Source organism: Nomascus leucogenys, chromosome 6 (genome assembly GCF_006542625.1).
Source record: "Nomascus leucogenys isolate Asia chromosome 6, Asia_NLE_v1, whole genome shotgun sequence".
Taxonomy (NCBI): Eukaryota; Metazoa; Chordata; class Mammalia; order Primates; family Hylobatidae; genus Nomascus; species Nomascus leucogenys.
The window spans coordinates 65,160-84,085 of record NC_044386.1 but is presented as its reverse complement, the minus strand read 5'-3'; the positions used below and the strand labels follow the sequence as shown (position 1 = coordinate 84,085).

Sequence of the window (18,926 nt, the reverse complement as noted above, 5' to 3'; positions counted from 1 at the left end):
TCGGCAAGAAACATCAGTGGAATTTTGATAGGGATTGCACTGAATCTATACATCACTGTGTAGTATTGATATTTCAATACAATATTAAGTCTTCCAATCCTTGAACATGAGATATCTTTCTATTTATGTCTTCTTTAATTTCTTTCAGCTGTCTTGTAGTTTTCAGTGAAAAAGTCTTTCATTTCTTTGGTTAATTCCTAAGTACTTTATTCTTTTTGATGCTATTGTAAATGAACTGTTTTCTTAATTTCCTTTTCAGATTGCTCACTGTTAGCATATAGAAGTGTGACTGATTTTTGTGTTGACTTTGTATCCTGCTACTTTGCTGAATTAACTTATTGATTGTTTTTTTTTTTTTTTTTTTTTTTTTTGTGGAATTGTTAGGGTTTTCTGCATACAAGATCACATCATCTGGGAATAGAGATAATTTTACTTCTTCCTTTCCAGTTTGGATGCCTCTTCCCCCCCACCCCCCCTTTTTCTTGTCCAATTGCTCTAGCTAGAACTTCCAGTAATATGTTGAATAGAAGTGGGCATTATTGCCTTGTTCCTGATTTTAGATGAGAAGATTTCAGTTTTTTTGCCATTGAGTATGATATTTGCTGTAGATTTTTCATATGACTTTTATTATGTTGAGGTAGTTTCCTTCTATTTCTAGTATATTGAGTGCTTTCATCATGAAAGATGTTGAATTTTGTCAAATGCTGTTTTTTTTTTTTGGCATCAATTGAGATGATCATGTGTTTTTCCCCCTTCATTCTGTTTACACTGATCAGTTTTCATGTGTTGAACCATCCTTGCATTCCAGGAACAAATTGTACTTTGTCAGGGTGTATAATCCTTTCAACCTGCTACTGAATTTGATTTGCTAGTATTTTGTAGATGATTTCTGCATCAACCTTCATAAGGGATATTACTCTGCAGTTTTCTTTACTTTTAGTGTCTTTGGCTGGCTTTAGTATCAGGGTAATGTTGGTATCACAGAATGAGTTAGGATGTATTTCCTACGTGAATTTCTTTCGAAAAAGTCAATAAGGAACTTACATGCTTGTAAAAAGTTTTATGGAAACTGAGTTTTGGCACTTCACACTGTGTCTACCTTGTGTTAGAGAAGTTAACTGAGCTTTAGAGCAATGCACTGTGAACCCTTTTTGGTGAATGCTAACAATAAACATATGTATTCTTTTTTCCACTCTGATGTCACTACCTTAGGTTTGCTCAGCAGGTGTGGGCTCTTCCAGATTCCTCTTGTGCCCAGGAAACCTCTGGGTCAGCTTTGTTTCCTCCCTTAGCATCTGTTCCTTGACTGTCAGTCATTTCTTTGTCTAGGTGAAGCACAGACCACTGCCCAGGTGCCCAACCAGGGACAGCTCATTACTCATGCTGTGGTGCAGGGCCTCATGTTCCTTTCTTGGAGGCCTTGAGAATCTCTCAGAACCTCTCTGATCAGTGCCTCCCCTGGCTCTGGGCCTCCCTGAGGCTTTCCTGACAGTATCTGTGCACTGGGGACTCCTGTCTAGCCTAGCTGGTGCAACCCAACTCGTGGCACTTCTTGTCTGGACCTCGGCCTGTGCTCTCTCCTCCTGGTGACCCCTTCCTGACCTCAGGGAGTCACCTCAGCCCCTTGTCCAGCCCAAGGTCCTTGTCACTTGCTCCCAGGCCAGCCGATTTCTGCTGGCCCAGCCACCCTGCCAGGCAGTTCTGGAGGATGCCACTGCAGGGCCCAACCTGAGTGGATCCAACTCTGTAACGGGGGTCATGACTAAGCCTGTCTCCTCCAAGTCTCAGGTAGGACACTGAGATTTTCTAAGAAGAGCCACATACTGTGAAAGTGAGAAGCAACCATAGGCAGGACTGACAGTGAGGAAGGGAACAAGAGGCAGGTTCACTCTAAGGCGAGGGGAGGCAGGCTCGATGCAAGGGGGAAGTGTGGGGGAGAAAAGTGGTGGCAGCAGGGTGGAGAGAAAGGAGGGAGGACTGTCAGGTGAGGGGAGAGGAAAGGAGGGCTGCAGGGTTGGGGAGAGAAGGGAGGACTGTGGAGGAGGAGAGGAGGGGGGAGATGAGGGAGGACTCCAGAGTTAGGGAAGAGGATGGAGGACTGCAGGGTGGGGGAGAGGAGGGAGGACTATGGGGGAGGAGAGGAGGGAGGACTGCAGGGGAAAGAAGGAGGACTTTAGGTTGGAGAAAAGGAGGGAGGGCCACAGTGGGGACAGGAGGGAGGATTGTGTGGCAGGGAGGAGAGAGGATCGCAGTGGTGAAGAGGACGGATGGCTGCAGGGTTAAGGAAGAGGAGGGAGGACCATGGTGGGGAGAGGAGGGAGGGCTACAGTGTGTGAGAGAGAAGGAACCACCGTGGGGGTGGAGGGGAGGGAGGACCATGGTCGGGGGAGGGAGGGTCACAGGGTGTGGGAGAGGAGGGAAGGCTGCAGCATGGGAGAAGAGGAACGACTGTGGGGGTGGAAAGGAGGGAGGACCAAGGAGGGGAAGAAAAAGGAGTACCACGGGATGGAAGAGGAGGGAGGGCTGCAGAATGGGGGAGAGGAGGGAGGACTGCAGAATGGGAGAGAGGAGGGAGGATCACAGGTTGGGGGAGAGGAGGGAGGACCACAGGTTGGGAGAGAGGAGGGAGGACTGCAAGTGGCAAGAGGAAGGACCATGGAGGGGGAGAGGAAGGAGGACCATGGAGGGGGAGAGGAGGGAGGACCTTGGAGGGGGAGAAGAGGGAGGACCATGGAGGGGGAGAGGAGGGAGGACCATGGAGGGGGAGAGGAGGGAGGATCGTGGAGGGGGAGAGGAGGGAGGACCACGGAGGGGGAGAGGAGGGAGGACCATGGAGGAGGAGAGGAAGGAGGGCTCCACGGTGGGGTGAGCTCTGCCAGTGCTGTCCCTGACTGACATCTTTCCTGGCACAACCTGCCACCCGGTGTCCCTAAACTTGAGTTTCCTCAGTGAGTATAGGAGCCTCTGCCTCCATCTTCAGCAGGGACAGCAAGGGCGAAATGGGTTTAGCTTTGCAGAGAGCAGGTGGGCCATGGGAGAGGGCACCCTGGGCTCTGTCCCCGTCCCCTCCCTGTCCCTGTCCCTGGACCCCCCTGTCCTCTCTCCCTGTCTCTGGGCTCCCATCTGCCCCTGCTCAGGCAGCGGCATCTTCCCATCCCCAGCGCTTCCCATCTCCTCTGGATGTTGCTTATGGTTCAGTGCAGGGCCCCTAGGCCACGCACAGTGGCTCATGCCTGTGATCCCAGCACTCTGGGAGGCTGAGGTGGGTGGATCGCTTGAGTCCAGGAGTTCAAGACCAGCCTGCGCAATGTGGCAAAACCCCATCTCTAGTAAACATACAAAAAATTAGCCAGGCATGGCGGCACGCGCCTGTAGTCCTAGCAACTCTGGAGGCTGAGGCAGGAGCACGGCTTGAGCCTGGGGGTTTGAGGCTGCAGGGTCCTGTGGCAATGGCACTGTCTGGGGCTGCCAGGTTCGTCCCCACCCTGGTTCGTTCTTGCAGTGAGCTATGGCTGCCCCTTCCTGCCTCTGTCGTTTGTCTGAAGGGTGATGCCACGCCCTCCATCCTGACGGAGGGGCATAGCGGGGGCAGCTGCACTGGGCAGGGATGGGGCTGCGCTGCCCTCCTGGGACAGGTGCCCACCACCCGGGCCTGGCTGGCTTTGCTTTTTAGGTTTGCAGTGGCCCCGAGCATGGAGCTTCCCCAAGTCCCCAGGGGATGGGCCAAGCCCACCTTCCCCAGTGTCTGTGCCTGGCCCTGGAGAGCAAGAGCTGGACTCACTGGGAAGACCCCAAGAAGGAGGGGGCTCTGCACAGGGGCCCCCGTCTCGAATCTTCACACTAAGCCTGTGGACTGGCTACTCCAGAACCACAATGCGGGCGGCCCCAGTGGCACATGGCCCTACGACGCTCTGCACGCCCAAGGGACGTGACAACCCTGCCGTACCTGCAATCCCGCGAGGGCCTGGGAGACGGCAGGGGCGGCTGGACTCCTGCGTGCATCCACCAGGACGACCAGCCCCAGGTCCCGGACCTCCTTCCTGGGGAGGGAAAGACAGCCGATCTTAACCACTGAAGGTTAAATCTCTTAGAATAACGAGCTTCTCCACCTCTGAGGCCAGTTGTTACTGGTTTCCTTTCAGCTCTAGAAGTTAGGGGTTCTCTATACACATCAATCTTCCACTTCCCGAAGGTGCAGGCCCATCAGCTGGAGGCACCACCATTGCTCCTCTCGTGGAACCGGCTACTGACGTCAGACAGTGTCTCTGGGCATGTGGGGCTGGGGCTCCTTTCCCCTAAACACCCACCCGTGCTCCCGGATGGACGAAAAGGGCCCTGCTCCATCAAGGGAGCAAGGACTTCAGGGCCTTCTTGCTCTCATTTATTTGTTTGGGCTTTAACGTAAGCACAGAAGGTGATTCTGATGGGATGTGGACGGCCTATTCCCAAGACGGAAGCTTGAGATCAGTCAGGAGGGTCCTTACTTATCCAGAGCCAAGCTAAGACTGTTAGAACATCTTTTAAAACTAAAAATACCATCACGTGGTTTTGAAAACTCCAATTTAAAAGCTTTGTCTCTGTTATTGTGATTGGAAACTGCAGTTCAAAATTTAACAGGAGAGAATGGTAGGTTGGGTGAGTTGATATATTCATTTTAAAAAATTTTAGTGTTCGGCTGGTCTGAAGGTAGTGAGTTATCTCATTTAATTGTTCACACACATTACAGATCAAACACCTTATTCTATTCTTTCCCCCCTTCTCACTACTGCACTTGACTAGTCTTAAAAAATATATAGCCTGGTGAGGCTGAGGAGGGAGGAGGATCGCTTTAGCCCAGGAGGTTGAGGCTACAGTGAGCTGTGAGTGCACCACTGTGCTCTAGCCTGGGCGACAGAGCAAGACTCTGTCTCAAAAAAAAAAAAAAAGCTGTGTGTGTGTGTGTGTGTGTGTTCTTTGAGAAACTTCTTCAGCTCTAACTCCAGGATTAACTGACATTCTAATTAAGTTGTGTTTCTGGACACTGATCTTATAGCACTCTTGTGAGCCAAGGACACAAGGGAACCCTGACTCAAAGCCGGCAGAAGCTGCACATCACACGGATGGCTGAGTCCTGGTCCAAACAGTGAGTGTGCCCCGTCTGCCCCGTCTGCCCCGTAGCCAGGTGTGTTTAATTGTGGGTGTCGCTGGGAAGGATGTGTACAGAAGACAAGAAACGGTGTGTAGAGATCCAGGCTGGAAGCACATGGGTGCCGACTGCTCTGAAAGATGAGGTTAGGAGAGGCAGAGTCTGGCCATGGAAGCTGGCACCTCCCCGTGCCCCCCGCTTTGCCACACACATGCAGCTGGGGTCCCATGGGTCTGCAGGGTGGGGCCTGGCCCCCCGTCCCACCTGGGGATGCTATGGAAGTACAGCAGCAGGCGGGTCAGCTCAGCGCAGGACGAGTGTTCCCTGGTCCAGGGCAGGCTCCTGGTGCGGACCTGCACCACTGCTCTGCCGTGACGGTCTCGGGTCCCTGTGGAGACAGAGACAGGGCAGCTGCCAAGGGCTTCACTCCTACGAGGTGGTGAGCTGGGTCTGTGCTGTTGGCTTAGATGTGAGATCCGCCCTGACAGGAGGGCCTGGTGTGTGCTCACCTGGGCAAGTGGCAGCCCATGCTCACCTGGGAGGGTGACGACCCCAGACTGCAGCAGCTCCTGGTTGACGTCCAGCACCTGCTTGGGCACCTGGCTGGGGAAGCCTCCTGTGCCGGGTGGCCACCCTTCTTGCTCAGGGTGTGGCTGCTGGGCAGGCACATCGGAAGGCCCGCTGGGGTGGGGGCAATGGCGGCTGCCGCCGTCTGTGATGACTCAGGCTGAGGACGCAAGAACGTCTGGACAAAGGAAAGAGGCCGTGTCAAAGATGAAGGTTTTCCTGCGCGTTGAAAGCAGCTGCTATGCTCAGCTTGCTATGAACCATGGGACAAAAACATGTATGAAAGTAGGGGGTTCCGTGAGGACTTGTCCCACTTCACATGGGAAGTGAAAGCATGTCCCACTGCACAGGGCATGCGGCATCATCGGGCGGACACGGAGCATCACCACGGAGACGGAGTCTCCAGCTCACAGACACGCTCACTACCTGCAGACGCCCTAGGAAGAACGGGTCATCTCATCCCTACTCATCTGCTCAAAGTGCAGCGTGCGTGACTGCATGTGGTGTGTGATTGCATGTGCGTGTGTGGTATGTGTAACTCTCACACGTGTGATTGTGTGAGGCATGTGACTGGTGTGTTGTGTGTGATTGTGTATGTGGAACTCTGGAGTCTGTGGGAGGCATGTGACTGCGTGTGGTGTGATTGCGTGTGTGATATGTGTAACTCGAGCGTGTGATCGTGTGAAGCATGTGACTGGTGTGATTGTGTGTGCATGCATCATGTGAGGCATGTGACTGTGTGGTGTGTGATTCCGTGTGCGTGTGTGTGGTATGTGGAACTCAAGCATGTGATCATGTGAGGCATGTGACTGTGTGTGGTTGTTACGGTGTGTGTGTGACTGCACGGGGTGCTGCAAGATTGTGTGTGTCTTTTCTGCCCAGTACAAACAGGGAAGAAAATCAATACAAAGGAAAGGTGAGGGGCTGCAAACCACGGGGAGGGGTTAGGACTTCTTTTCACTTTGGCTGAATTGCAGTGAGGTGATAGAATACTCTCAGGAAGCGTTGCTCCCAAGTGACTACTTTTGTTACAAAGCTCTTTCTGCAGTAGGTCCCGTGTGTGTGCCGCACTTGCTGGGACCCGTCAGAAGTTCCAGGCACAGCAGCCTAACTTCGAAGGCGAAAGGCTCTCGTGAGGTGGCTGGAATGGGCTGGGCCACCCTTCTGTCTCCAAGGGCTGTGGTGCCATTGCCTCCGAGCCCCTGGTCAGGCCAGGCGTGGCTGCCTCCAGGCACCGCGTGGGGGCCCACGGAGAGGAGGGCTGAGCCCGTCACCTTCCTGAGGTTGGGTGGCCCTACTTACTGAAGCCTACATCAGCGTGTTCACATTTTTTCCTTCTTTCCAAAATCATTGGTTGTGTTACTCACAGGATATTTCTTTACTCAAAAAAAAAAAAAAAAAAAAAGAAAAAATATTTGAAATGTTTAAGAAATACGTTGTCATTATTTTCCTACTTTGTCCTGCAAACTTAAGTCTTTTAAATCGTCACGTTTCCTCTCCTAACCCTTGGGAACTGTGAATGTGGCCTCCAGTTGGAAACTGAGTCTAAGGACCTGGATGTGAGGTCGTCCCGGGTTTAGAGGGGCCCCGAATCCAGCGATGGGTGCCCAAGAGCAAGGAGAGGGAGATTCGAGTCAGAGAGGCACTGGGGAAGAGGCCACGAAGGACGGTCAGGTGGCTGCAGCCACAGCCCAGGACACCTGGAGCCCCAGAAGCTGGAAGAGGCGGGAAGGGTGCCCCGGGGCCTCGGAGGGGGGACACACTCTGCCTACAGCTTGATGTTGGACTTCTGGTCTCTAGAACGTGAGTGCCAGTATGAACATGGAGACAGGATTCTTGTGGATCAAGTGACCAAACAAAACTGTGACAGGGTGGGAGGGGGACAGTGCAGGGGGAGGTTGTGGGGTGTGCAGTGGAGGGGGTGGGGGTGTGCAGTGGAGGGGTGGGGGTGTGCAGGGGAGGTTGTGGGGTGTGCAGGGGAGAGGGTGTTGGTGTGTAGGGGAGGTTGTGGGGGTGCGCAGGGGAGGGGGTGGGGAGCATTTACCTTCCTCTTTGGTGCAGCCGGGACCCTCCACCGGGACACAGTTTGGGGTCCCCACAGCTTGTCCTCCTAGGCGGCCCCCAGGCCTGGCGCCTGCTGAGTGGTGGGAGGTGTGGCAGGCTGCAGCCTGGGCCCCTCCAGAGCTTCTGGGTGCCCTTTCCTGGGACCGAGATCTCCTCGGAAAGGTCCGCCCTGCAGCTCCTTGACCTGCCCGGCTGGGCATGTGCCTCTCCTCTACACTTGGGGTCTGTTGGGGGTCTCCCCGGGGGCCGGAGGTTTCCTCCTGGGTCCCACTGGCTGCTGCCCCAGTCCCCAGGTCCCTGCTGGCTCCAGCCAGGGAGCTGCAGGTCGAGTTCCCGACGGCCTCCTCAGAGCTGCCCAAGGGCATGGGGTTCCGCAGGGCCTCCATGTATGACTCCCTAAACCAGCGTCTAGGCTGCACAAAAGTGGGGTCCCCCGGCAGCTGCCGCCTGCTGCTCGGGATGCCCAGGTCTGTGTGGACGGTGAGGGCCTTGGGGCCATCCTCCTGATCCACGGCGTCCGGCCTCTCCCCCAACCCCCCGTTCTCAGGGGGCATCCGTGGGCTCTGCTCTGAGGGGCTGACCTTTTCGAAGTCCCTGTCTGAGCTTCCAGACAGGGTCCTGGGGCTTCCCAGCTCGGCTCTTTCTGGGTAAGGAAGGTGCCTGAGCTGGTCGCTGCCCGTACGCCCTCGGCGGCAGGGTGGGGTCAGGGTGTCGGGGCAAGAGGTGCTTCCCTGGAAATGGGGGCCTGCCAGGGCTTGGGTGGGGACTGGGGCCTCTGAGGGGCTGCTGGGCAGCCGCTCAGGACCTGTGCAGCTGGAGCAGCTCTGCAGGATGGCTCCAGGGCTGGGGACAAAGACAGGGTCAGTGAGGTCGCTCCACGGGGCTCGGTGGATGGCCAAGCCTGAGGTCAGCAAGCAGGTTTGCAGGGGGACGTGGCGCCGCTCCCGGTTCACCCACTCCAGGAACGCCCCCGTGAAGACGCAACCATACATGGCCTCAGGGATGGTGACTTCCTCTGTGCCCCTTCCCAGCCGGGACAGGCATTTCAAGACCAGTCTAGCTGACTGCCTCCCCGCCGATGTGACCTGCAGGTAGAAGTCCCCGGGCTGGAGCCTGACTCCGTGCAGGGACGCCAGCTGCACCACCACCTTCTCATCGGCGCACAGCGGCCAGCCTGGGTGCAGGAAGACCAGACCCCTGTACCTGGCCTGAGACAAGAGAGGAAAGAGGTTAGTGGTGGGCACGGCCATGGCCTGGGCCCCTCTGTGCCCTGGGTCTCCACCCCTCGGGAAGGTCAGTGACTGAGCTCCCACAAGGAAGGGGTCTCATGGGGGCTGGGGTGTCCTGTCCCTTGGAACATAAAACAGGTCACTGGGACTAGAAAACATGGGCTTCTCTTTGGTTCAGGGGTCAGTTAAAAAAGCAATTGTATAGCTCTTCCTGGAGGCTGGGGGTAGGCGGGCAGGACAGGGAAGAGGAGGCTGCTCGAGGGCCACAGCCACAACCCACCAGGAGCTCTGAAGGGTGAGTTGTCCCTCAGAGTGGTCCAGCCTGGGCAAGGGGCTGGGCGTCCACACTTGCCCCTGCCAGCCCTGGTCAGGGCCACCCTATGTGGGGCTCCCTCCTCTGCACTCCCGGTGTTCCCTGTGGCTCCCGGCTGCTGCAGGCGCTACCTCAGCCTCCTCAGCGAGGCGTGCGGGTGCCAGGGTGCTGGTGAATTTCACTTCAGTTATTTTCTCTGTTCCCTTTAAATAGTTGAGATCCCACTCCATTTACAATTGAGTACTTCAACTATTTTCACCCAATGTGATTCCATTAGCATTTCCTGTGCTATTAGAAACTGCACACAGATCACTTAACTGTTGAGTGTTTATTTTCCCCAAATGTTGCTCTGACAAACTAAAATACAGTAAACATCTTGGGGCCTAGAGCCCTGCCTGGGTTTCAGTTGCTTCTGCAGAATCTTACACCAAGTTCAAGTTCGACCCACCCACCGATCATGTTTTGCACCTGGTAACAAACATGCCTCAGGTGTTGGTGCCTTTTCTCAAGCACGAGGCCCATTCTCAGCTCAGCTTTACTATGCTGGCCTCAGGGACTCAGATGGAAGTCACAATCCCAGCTTTCCAGAATGGCAATAAAAATGCGCTAAAAACTTAAAAGTGCATTTGCCACTGAAAGAGACACATATTCAGATGGTGAAAGGTTATTCTCAAAAGCCTTTTTCTAGTCATTTTCATCTTGCTGGGCTTGAACTCTTGGAATGTAAAATCGAGTATGAGCATCCTAGGTGGCTTAGGGAAGTGAAAACAAGTTCCTCAACCTTTATCAGAATTTAAGCTCGAACTTCACGCAAGGGGAGGAGGATACACTGAATAGGAGGCACAAAACGGAACTATCATTGATATGGCAAATTTGACTTAAAGAATGTAAAGTTACACCCTCATTTCACAAAATAACCTGAATAGATTAAAGTAATGTAACGCAGAAAACTAGAAAATATTCATCTATTTCAGAGGGAAGAAATTAGCTGCCGGGCGGGTCCCAGGGTCTTCTGTGGGCCACTGGCAATTCCAAGTGTCATTTAATTGTCTGATGTCAGGGTGGGCCCTGGAGCTCCTCCACGCCAGACCCACAGTCCATGCAGACATCGGCCCACCCAGTTTTCAGAAACGTCTGCGCATGTTCCTCACACCGGTGAGCAAGCCGTTCAAGAAGCGGCTCCTTGACACCCTCCCCAGACGCTGCGAGGCAGCCCGAGGAGCTGTGTCCTGGGCTGGACGCCTGGTGGGGCCACCTCCATCCCCTCCACAGGTTTCACCCCAGAAGAGACAGGTACCTGCCGGTCCTTAAGGCCTCCCCAAGTCTGGCTCCCAGAGTCCGTCCCCGATCCTATTGCCCGGCACACAGCAGTGTTGGTGCCCAGGGCATGTTCCTGTGAAGTGGTGATTTGACGTAAAATGCACAAGTGACTGTTGAAAAAATCGTTGTGACTTGTCCTTGCAATCGCACCAGACTTTTTTCAGAAAACAGAAATGGGAGGGTGTTGTAGCCTTTCATGCCTTTTGCCCTCCCACAGGGATCTACAGGTCTCTACATATCAAATATTTGATGAGACAAACCCTATTTCCAAACCCTATTTCCAATATGCATAGGGTTTCTTCGCTGTAGAAGGGAACTGGTCCAGGTTAAGACAGTGGCACAGCCCAGAGCAGGAGGGAAGTCAGAGACTGTGGGGAGGGGTGTGTGTGTGTGTGTGTGTGTGTGTGTGTGTGTGTGTGTGTGTGTGTAAAGATATAATGTGAAGTTCACCAGCATAACCATGTTTATGGGGTATAGTTCAGTGGTATTAAGTACATTCACAGGGTTATGTAACCATCGCCACCATCCATCTCCAGAACTTTCCATCTTCCCAAACTGAAACGGTGAACCCATTAAACACCAGCTTGCCATTCCCCTGCCCCTGAGCCCCTGGTACCCACCATTCTACTTCCTGTCTTGATGAATTTGACTAACTACTTCATACAAGTGGAATCATCCAACATTTGTCCTTCCGGTGCTGGCTCCTATCCGTTGGCACAGTATCCTCAAGGTCTGTCTATGCCGCATGTAGCACGTATTGGAACTGCACTCCTGAGGGTTGCATAATATTCCATTGTGTGTATACACTACATTTTGTTCATCCATCCACGAACACTGGGGTTGTTTCCACCTTTTGTCTGTTGTGAATAATGCTGCTATCAACACGGGTGTACAAATATCTGTTTAAATCCCTGATTTCAATTCTTTTGGGTAGGTGCCCAGAAGTGGAACTGCTGGATCATAGGGTGATTCTGCATTCACTCTTTTGAAGAACTGTTTCCACAGCAGCTGCACCATTTTACGTCATCACCAACCATGCACGAGGACCCCAATTTCTCCACATCGTTGCAAGCACTTGTTTCCCAGTGGTGTTTTTCCTTTAATGGTAGCTATCACAATGGACGGGAGGTGGTATCTAACTGAGGTTTTGATTTGTGTTTCCCCCCTGATTAATGATGTTGAGCATCTCTTCATGTGCTTATTGGACACTTGTATATTTTCTTTGGAGAAATACCTGTTCAGTCCTCTACCCATTTTTGATTTGCGTTATTTCTGTTGTTAAGCTTTTGGAATTCTTCATTCATTCTGGATATTAATCCCTTATCAGATACACAATGTGCAAATATTTCCCTTGAGGGTTGCTTTTATACTGTGTCAATAAGGCCCTTTCTATGCAATAGTACCCTTTTTAAAAATTGGATGAAGCCTATTTTTCACTTTTGATGGTTGTGCTTTTGGTGTCGTATCTAAAAAATCTTTGCCAAATCAGATGTCATGAAGCTTTTCCTCTATGTTTTATTCTAAGAGTTTTATAATTTTAGTTCTGACATTTAGGTCTTTGATCCATTCTGAGTGAGTTTTTGTAAATGGGGTTTTAGGTAAGGGTCCTACTTCATTCTTTTGCACGTGGACATCCAGTTTTCCAAGCACCATTGATTGAAAAGACTGTCTTTTCCCCAGTGAATAGTCTTGGCACCCCTGCAGAACATCACTTAGCCATATACATGAGGGTTTATTACTGGGCTCTCTATTCCACTCCACTGGTCTGTGTGTCTGTTTTTATGCCAGTGTCACACTGCTTTGACTACTGTAGCTTTGTACTAAGTTTTAAAATGAGGAAGTGTGAGTCCTCCAACTTTTTAGCTCTTCTTCAAAATTGTTTTGGCTATTTGGGGGTCTCCTGATATTCCACATGATTTTTAAGATGGGCTTTTCTATTTCTGCAAAAAACACCACTGAGACTTTAACAAGATTGTACTGAATCTGTAGATCACTTTGGGTAGTACTGACATTTTCATATATATATATATTTTTTTTTTTTTTTTTTTGAGATGGAGTCTCGCTTTGTCGCCCAGGCTGGAATGCAGTGACATAATCTCGGCTCACTGCAAGCTCTGCCTCCACGGTTCACGCCATTCTCCTGCCTCAGCCTCCCAGTAGCGGGGACTACAGGTGCCCACCACCATGCCCAGCTAAGTTTTTATATTTTTGGTAGAGATGGAGTTTCACCATGTTAGCCAGGATGGTCTCAATCTCTCGACCTAGTGATCTGCCTGCCTCGGCCTCCCAAAGTGCTGGGATTACAGGCATGAGCCACTGTGCCCGGCCTGAAATTGTTCTCTTAATCTTTGGATTGCTCATTTTTAGTGTATAGAAACACAACTGATTTTTGTGTGTTGATTTTTTATCCTCCAACTTTGATGAATTATTATTTCTGACAGGTTTTTCTTTTCTTTTTTGAGACAGAGTCTTACTCTGTTGCCCAGGCTGGAGTGCAGTGGCACGATCTCAGCTGACTGCAACCTCCGCCTCCCAGGTTCAAGTGATTCTTGTGCCTCAGCCATCCGAGTAGCTGGGACTACAGGCACACGCCACCATACTCGGCCAATTTTTGTATTTTTAGTAGAGACGAGGTTTCACCATGTTGGCCAGGCTGGTCTTGAACTCCTGACCTCAAGTGATCCACCTGCCTCAGCCTCCCAAAGTGCCGGGATCACAGGCATGACCCACCATGCCTGGCCTTCATTTTTTTAATTTCAATAGGTGTTTCGGAGAACAGGTGGTGTTTAGTTACATGAATAAGTTCTTTAGTGGTGATTTCTGAGATTTTGGTGCACCCATCACAGTGGAGAGTGCACCCAATGTGTAGTCTTTTATCGCTCACCCACCTCCCACCCTTTCCCATGAATCCCCAAAGTCCATTGTATTATTCTTATGCCTTTGCATTCTCATAGCTTAGCTGCCACTTATGAGTGAGAACATACAATGTCTGGTTTTCCATTCTTGGTTATTTCACTTAGAATAATGGTCTCTACTTCCATCCACGTTGCTGCAAATGTCATTATTTTGTTCCTTTTTATGGCTGAGTAGTATTCCATCATATATATATATATATATTCTATCATATATATATATTCTATCATATATATATTCTATCTATATATTCCATCTCATGTACATATATTCCATCATATATATAGTCCATCTCATATATATATTCCTTCATATATATATATTCCATCATATATATATTCCATCATATATATATTCCATCATATATATGTATATATATGTGTATATATGTGTGTGTGTATATATATATATATATATATATATCATATTTTCTTTATCCACTCGTTGATTGGTGGGCATTTGAGCTGGTTTCATATTTTTGCAGTTGCAAATTGTGCTGCTATAAACATGTGTGTGCAAGTGTCTTTTTTGTATAATGACTTCTTTTCCTCTGGGTACATACCCAAGAGTGGGATTTGCTGGATTAAATGGTAGATCTACTTTTAGTTCTTTAAGGAATCTCCACACTGTTTTCCATGGTGGTCGTATTAGTTTACATTCCCACCAACTGTAAAAGTGTTCCCTCTTTACCACATCCATGCCAACATCTATTATTTTTTTACTTTCTCATTATGGCCACTCCTGCATGAGAAAGGTGGTATCACATTGTGGTTTTGATTTGCATTTCCCTGATAATTAGTGATGTTGAACATTTTTCATATATTTGTTGGTCATCTGTATATCTTCTTTTGAGAATTGTTTATTCATGTCCTTAGCCCACTTTTTGATGGGATTTTTTTTTCTTTTCTTGCCGATTTGTTTGAGTTTCTTGTAGATTCTGGATATTAGTCAGACAAGAGAAAAAAATAAAGGGCATTCAAATCAGTACAGAGAAAGTCAAACTGTTGTTTTTGGTTGATGATATGGTCATATAGCTAGAAAACTCTAAAGATTCATCCAAAAAGCTCCGTGAACTGGCAAATGAATTCAGCAAAGTTTCAGGATACAAAATTAATGTACACAAATCAGTAGCTCTACTACACACTAACAATGACAAAGCTGAGAATCGAATTAAGAACTCAACCCCTTTTATAATAGCTGCAAAAAATTAAAATAGTTAGGAATAGACCTAACCAAGGAGGTGAAAGACCTCTACAAGGAAAACTAGAAAACACCGCTGAAAGAAATCACAGATGCCACAAACAAATGGAAACACATCCCATGTTCACGAATGGGTACAATCAATACTGTAAAATGACCAAACTGCCAAAAGCAATCTACAAATTCAACGCAATTCCCATCAAAATACCACCATCATTACTGACAGAAGTAGAAAAAACAATCCTGCATTCATATGGAACCAAAAAAGACCCCACACAGCCAAAGCAAGACTAAGCAAAAAGAACAAATTTGGAGGCATCACATCACCCGACTTCAAACTATAAGGCCAGAGTCACCAAAACAGCACGGTGCTGGTATAAAAATAGGTGTATAAACCAATGGAACAGAATAGAGAACCCAGAAATAAACCAAAATACTTACAGCCAACTGATCTTCCTCAAAGCAAACAAAAATATCAAGTGGGGAAAGGACACCCGATTCAACAGATGGTGCTGGGATAATTGGCTAGCCACATGCAGAAGAATAAAACTGGATCCTCATCTCTCACCTTATACAAAAATCAACTCAAGATGGATTAAAGACTTAAATCTAAGACCAGAAACCATAAACATTCTAAAAGATAATTTCAAAAAAACCTCTTCTAGACATTGGCTTAGGCAAAAACTTCATGACCAAGAACCCAAAAGCAAATGCAACAAAAACAAAGATAAATAGATGGGACTTTATTAAAGTAAAAAGCTTCTGCACAACAAAAGAAAGAATCAGCAAACGAATGACCCACAGAGTGGGAGAAAATCTTTGCAATCTATACATCCAACAAAGGACTAACAGCTCAACTTTTTATAAAATCTTTAGGGTTTTCCACATATAAGATCACGTCATCTACAAACGGATAATTTTGCTTCTTAATTTCCAGTTTGGATGCCTTTCACTTTTTTTTTTCCTTGCGTAACTACTCTAGGAAGAACTTCAAACACCATGTTGAAAGAAGTGGTGAAAGTGCGTATCCTTGTCTTGTTCCTGATATCAGAGGAAAAGGTTTCAGTCTCCCACCACTGAGGACAATATTTGTTGTGGGTTTTACATATATGGCTTTTATTATGATGTTGAGATAGTTTCCTTTTATTCCTAGGGTATTTTGTTTTTATCATGAAAGAGTCTTATTTTTCTGTATCAATTGAGATGATCAGAAGAAGCTTCTTCCATTTATGCAGCCAACAGACACATGAAACAATGCTCTTCATCACTGGTCATCAGAGAAATGCAAATCAAAACCACAATGAGATACCATCTCACACCAGTTAGAATGGCGATCATTAAAAAGTCAGGAAACAACAGGTGCTGGAGAGGATGTGGAGAAACAGGAACACTTTGATGCTGTTGGTGGGAGTGTAAATTAGTTCAACGATTGTGGAAGACAGTGTGGCAATTCCTTAAGGATCTAGAACTAGAAATATCATTTGACCCAGCCATCCCATTACTGGGTATATACCCAAAGGATTATAAATCATGCTACTATAAAGACACATGCACACGTGTATTTACTGCGGCACTATTCACAACAGCAAATACTTGGAACCAACCCAAATGTCCATCAGTGATAGACTGGATTAAGAAAATGTGGCACATATACACCATGGAATACTATGCAGCCATAAAAAAAAGCATGAGTTCATGTCCTTTGCAGGGATATGGATAAAGCTGGAAACCATCATTCTCAGCAAACTATCACAAAGACAGAAAACCAAACACCGCATGTTCTCAGTCATAGGTGGGAATTGAACAATGAGAACACTTGGACACAGGGTGGGGAACATCATGCACCAGGGCCTGTCAGGGCTCGGGGGCTGGGGGAGGGATAGCATTAGGAGAAATACTTAACGTAAATGACGAGTTGATGGGTGCAGCAAACTAACATGGCACATGTATACCTATGTAACAAACCTGCACACTGTGCACATGTACCCTAGAATTTAAAGTAAAAAAAAAAAAAAAAAAAAGAAGCAGCTTCTTCAAGGGGAACTTGCAGAGGGGTGGGGCATCAGCTGTGATTTCATAATAATGTACATAACACGAACAGCTGAACTATGACAAGACTATTCCAAGTGGAATGTACATCAAGGCTTTGAAAAGGAAACAAATAGAGAAAGAACACCATTCTTTTTTGCCTCAATACAATTCACAATTCTGTGATTCTCCTTGGCCAAACTAGCCATGGTTTAGATTGTAAATCTTTTGGCTACCCTGGGATTGCTGCCAAATTAGACCAGATGCTATAAATCTTGTAGTCATGTTCTGAATAGTTCCAGTCCTGAGAAAACTGCAGATCACACAGGGTAAATCTTTCTCTCATTTTGATGTCTTCTCTAAGTGGTGCACTCAAGTTGTTTCAACACAGTATCAAGGAAAGTGTCAGAACCAGAGTTTTCTTATTTAAAAGGAGGCCACTCAACTTCATCATTCAAGTGCTGCAGCTCAGCAGCTAAAAATAAGCATAGAGTCCTTCTTTATAATGAGCTTTCACAAAGCTGTCCAGGAGCCTGAAATTCCTGAGACAATTAACAGGTTTCGATCACAACAAAGGCATATCATGCCAGGAATGTCAATATTCCCAAAAGTTCAGCTTCATTCTGGGCAATGGGACAGGTGACCTCCCAGGGTATGAGGGGCGCTAAGGGATGAGCTTCCCTCTACTGTGGTATGAAACAAATTTACACTCCTTTTTTGGCTTAATATTATTTATTACCGTTTCCTTATGTATTTTTTAAATGCTAAATTGTAACATCTCTTCTGTAAATTATCTCTTCAAGTCTGCCAATTTTTCTATTGGCTCTTAGTGTTTCACTTATTTTTATAAGCCCTCAGCAAAGACAATGTAAAGAATAGCTTTTATTTGGTTTGTTTTTTCTTCTGATGTTTTTGAATCGTAAATTTTCTACATGTTTCTGCCATCAATCAATTTCCTTCTCTTTGTGGTGTCACTCTTTGCTTGAGCCAAGTAAGTCTGTCTTTTTCTGATGAGACAGCATGTTCCTTTCTCTCTCTCTCTCTCTCTCTCTTCATATTCACTGACTCATCTGGATTTAATGTGGTCTTGGGTGGGAAAACCTACACAGACACTTTCCTGAGGGACCCATGAGCATATGTGACTCTTAAGCACATTCTGGGTGAAGCCTGTCCTCTTGCCCACTGATTTTACTGACTACTTTGCAACATTCTAAGTTGTACATTCCTCTGATGCCTCCAGCTGTGAGTGGTCAGGACTGGCAATTAGTTTGCTAAGGCAGGCAATGATAAAAAAAAAAAAATGGTCATACATAGCCTAAATATTTTAGGTTTAAATACATTAATGCACATTCACCCACCACTATCTTGATGGGGGCTAGGGAAGGCTTATTTCCTCTTTGGGAGCTCTCCCTCAGTCCTAGGGAATACTTCACAGTTCTCATTGACCCTTGTTGATGAAGAAAGCCAAGCTCTATGAAATATTTGAAGAGCCTTACTCTGAGCAAAATGTAAGTGACTACCACCTGGGGTACACCTTCAAGAGATCCTGAGAATGTGTGCCTGAGTTGGTCTAGTTACAGCTTGGTTTTATACATTTTAGGGAGATTGAAGTTACAGGCAAAGACATAATACATCAATACATGTAAGGTATATACTGGGTCCGCCCAGAAAGGCAGGACATCTCAAATTTGGAGGGCGGGGGTGATGGACTCAGAATTTTTCTGATTGGCAGTTGGTTGGAAGAGGTAAGCTCTGCCTAAAGAACTGAAGTCAGCAGAAAGAAACACTCCAGTTAAGATAAAGGGGGATAAAGCCACGGTTCTTGTTCTATAGATGAAGCTTCTAAGTAGCAGGCTTCAGCGAGAATGCTGGCAAATGTCTCCTTTTGTACCTTAAAAGGCGTCAGACTCTTGGTTAAACTCCTCTCCTGGGTCAGGAGAAGACCTAGAAAAGGAAGGAGATTCTCTACAGAATGCAAAGGTCCCCCACAAGAGACAATTTTGCAAGGCTGCTTCAGAATATGGCAAATAAATCTATTTTGGAGTAAAATAATTTCATTTCCTCAGGGCCCGTTGTCATGTGACGCCACAGGTTCAGATTTGGTATCTTATTGCTACGGAATCTGTTTTGTCAGTCTTTTGATCTCTATTTTAATACTAATGCTGGT

General features: G+C 48.0%; 1 protein-coding gene across 1 annotated transcript in view; it reads right to left on the bottom strand.

The window, feature by feature from the left end:
• Window positions 1–18,926, bottom strand: part of PLEKHG4B (pleckstrin homology and RhoGEF domain containing G4B) — a 77,543-nt gene that overhangs the window by 32,032 nt on the left and 26,585 nt on the right. The window contains 4 exon segments of the mRNA XM_030813853.1: window positions 3,947–4,040; window positions 5,390–5,513; window positions 5,661–5,870; window positions 7,737–8,964. Of these exon segments, the coding sequence (XP_030669713.1) occupies window positions 3,947–4,040; window positions 5,390–5,513; window positions 5,661–5,870; window positions 7,737–8,964 (1,656 nt within the window).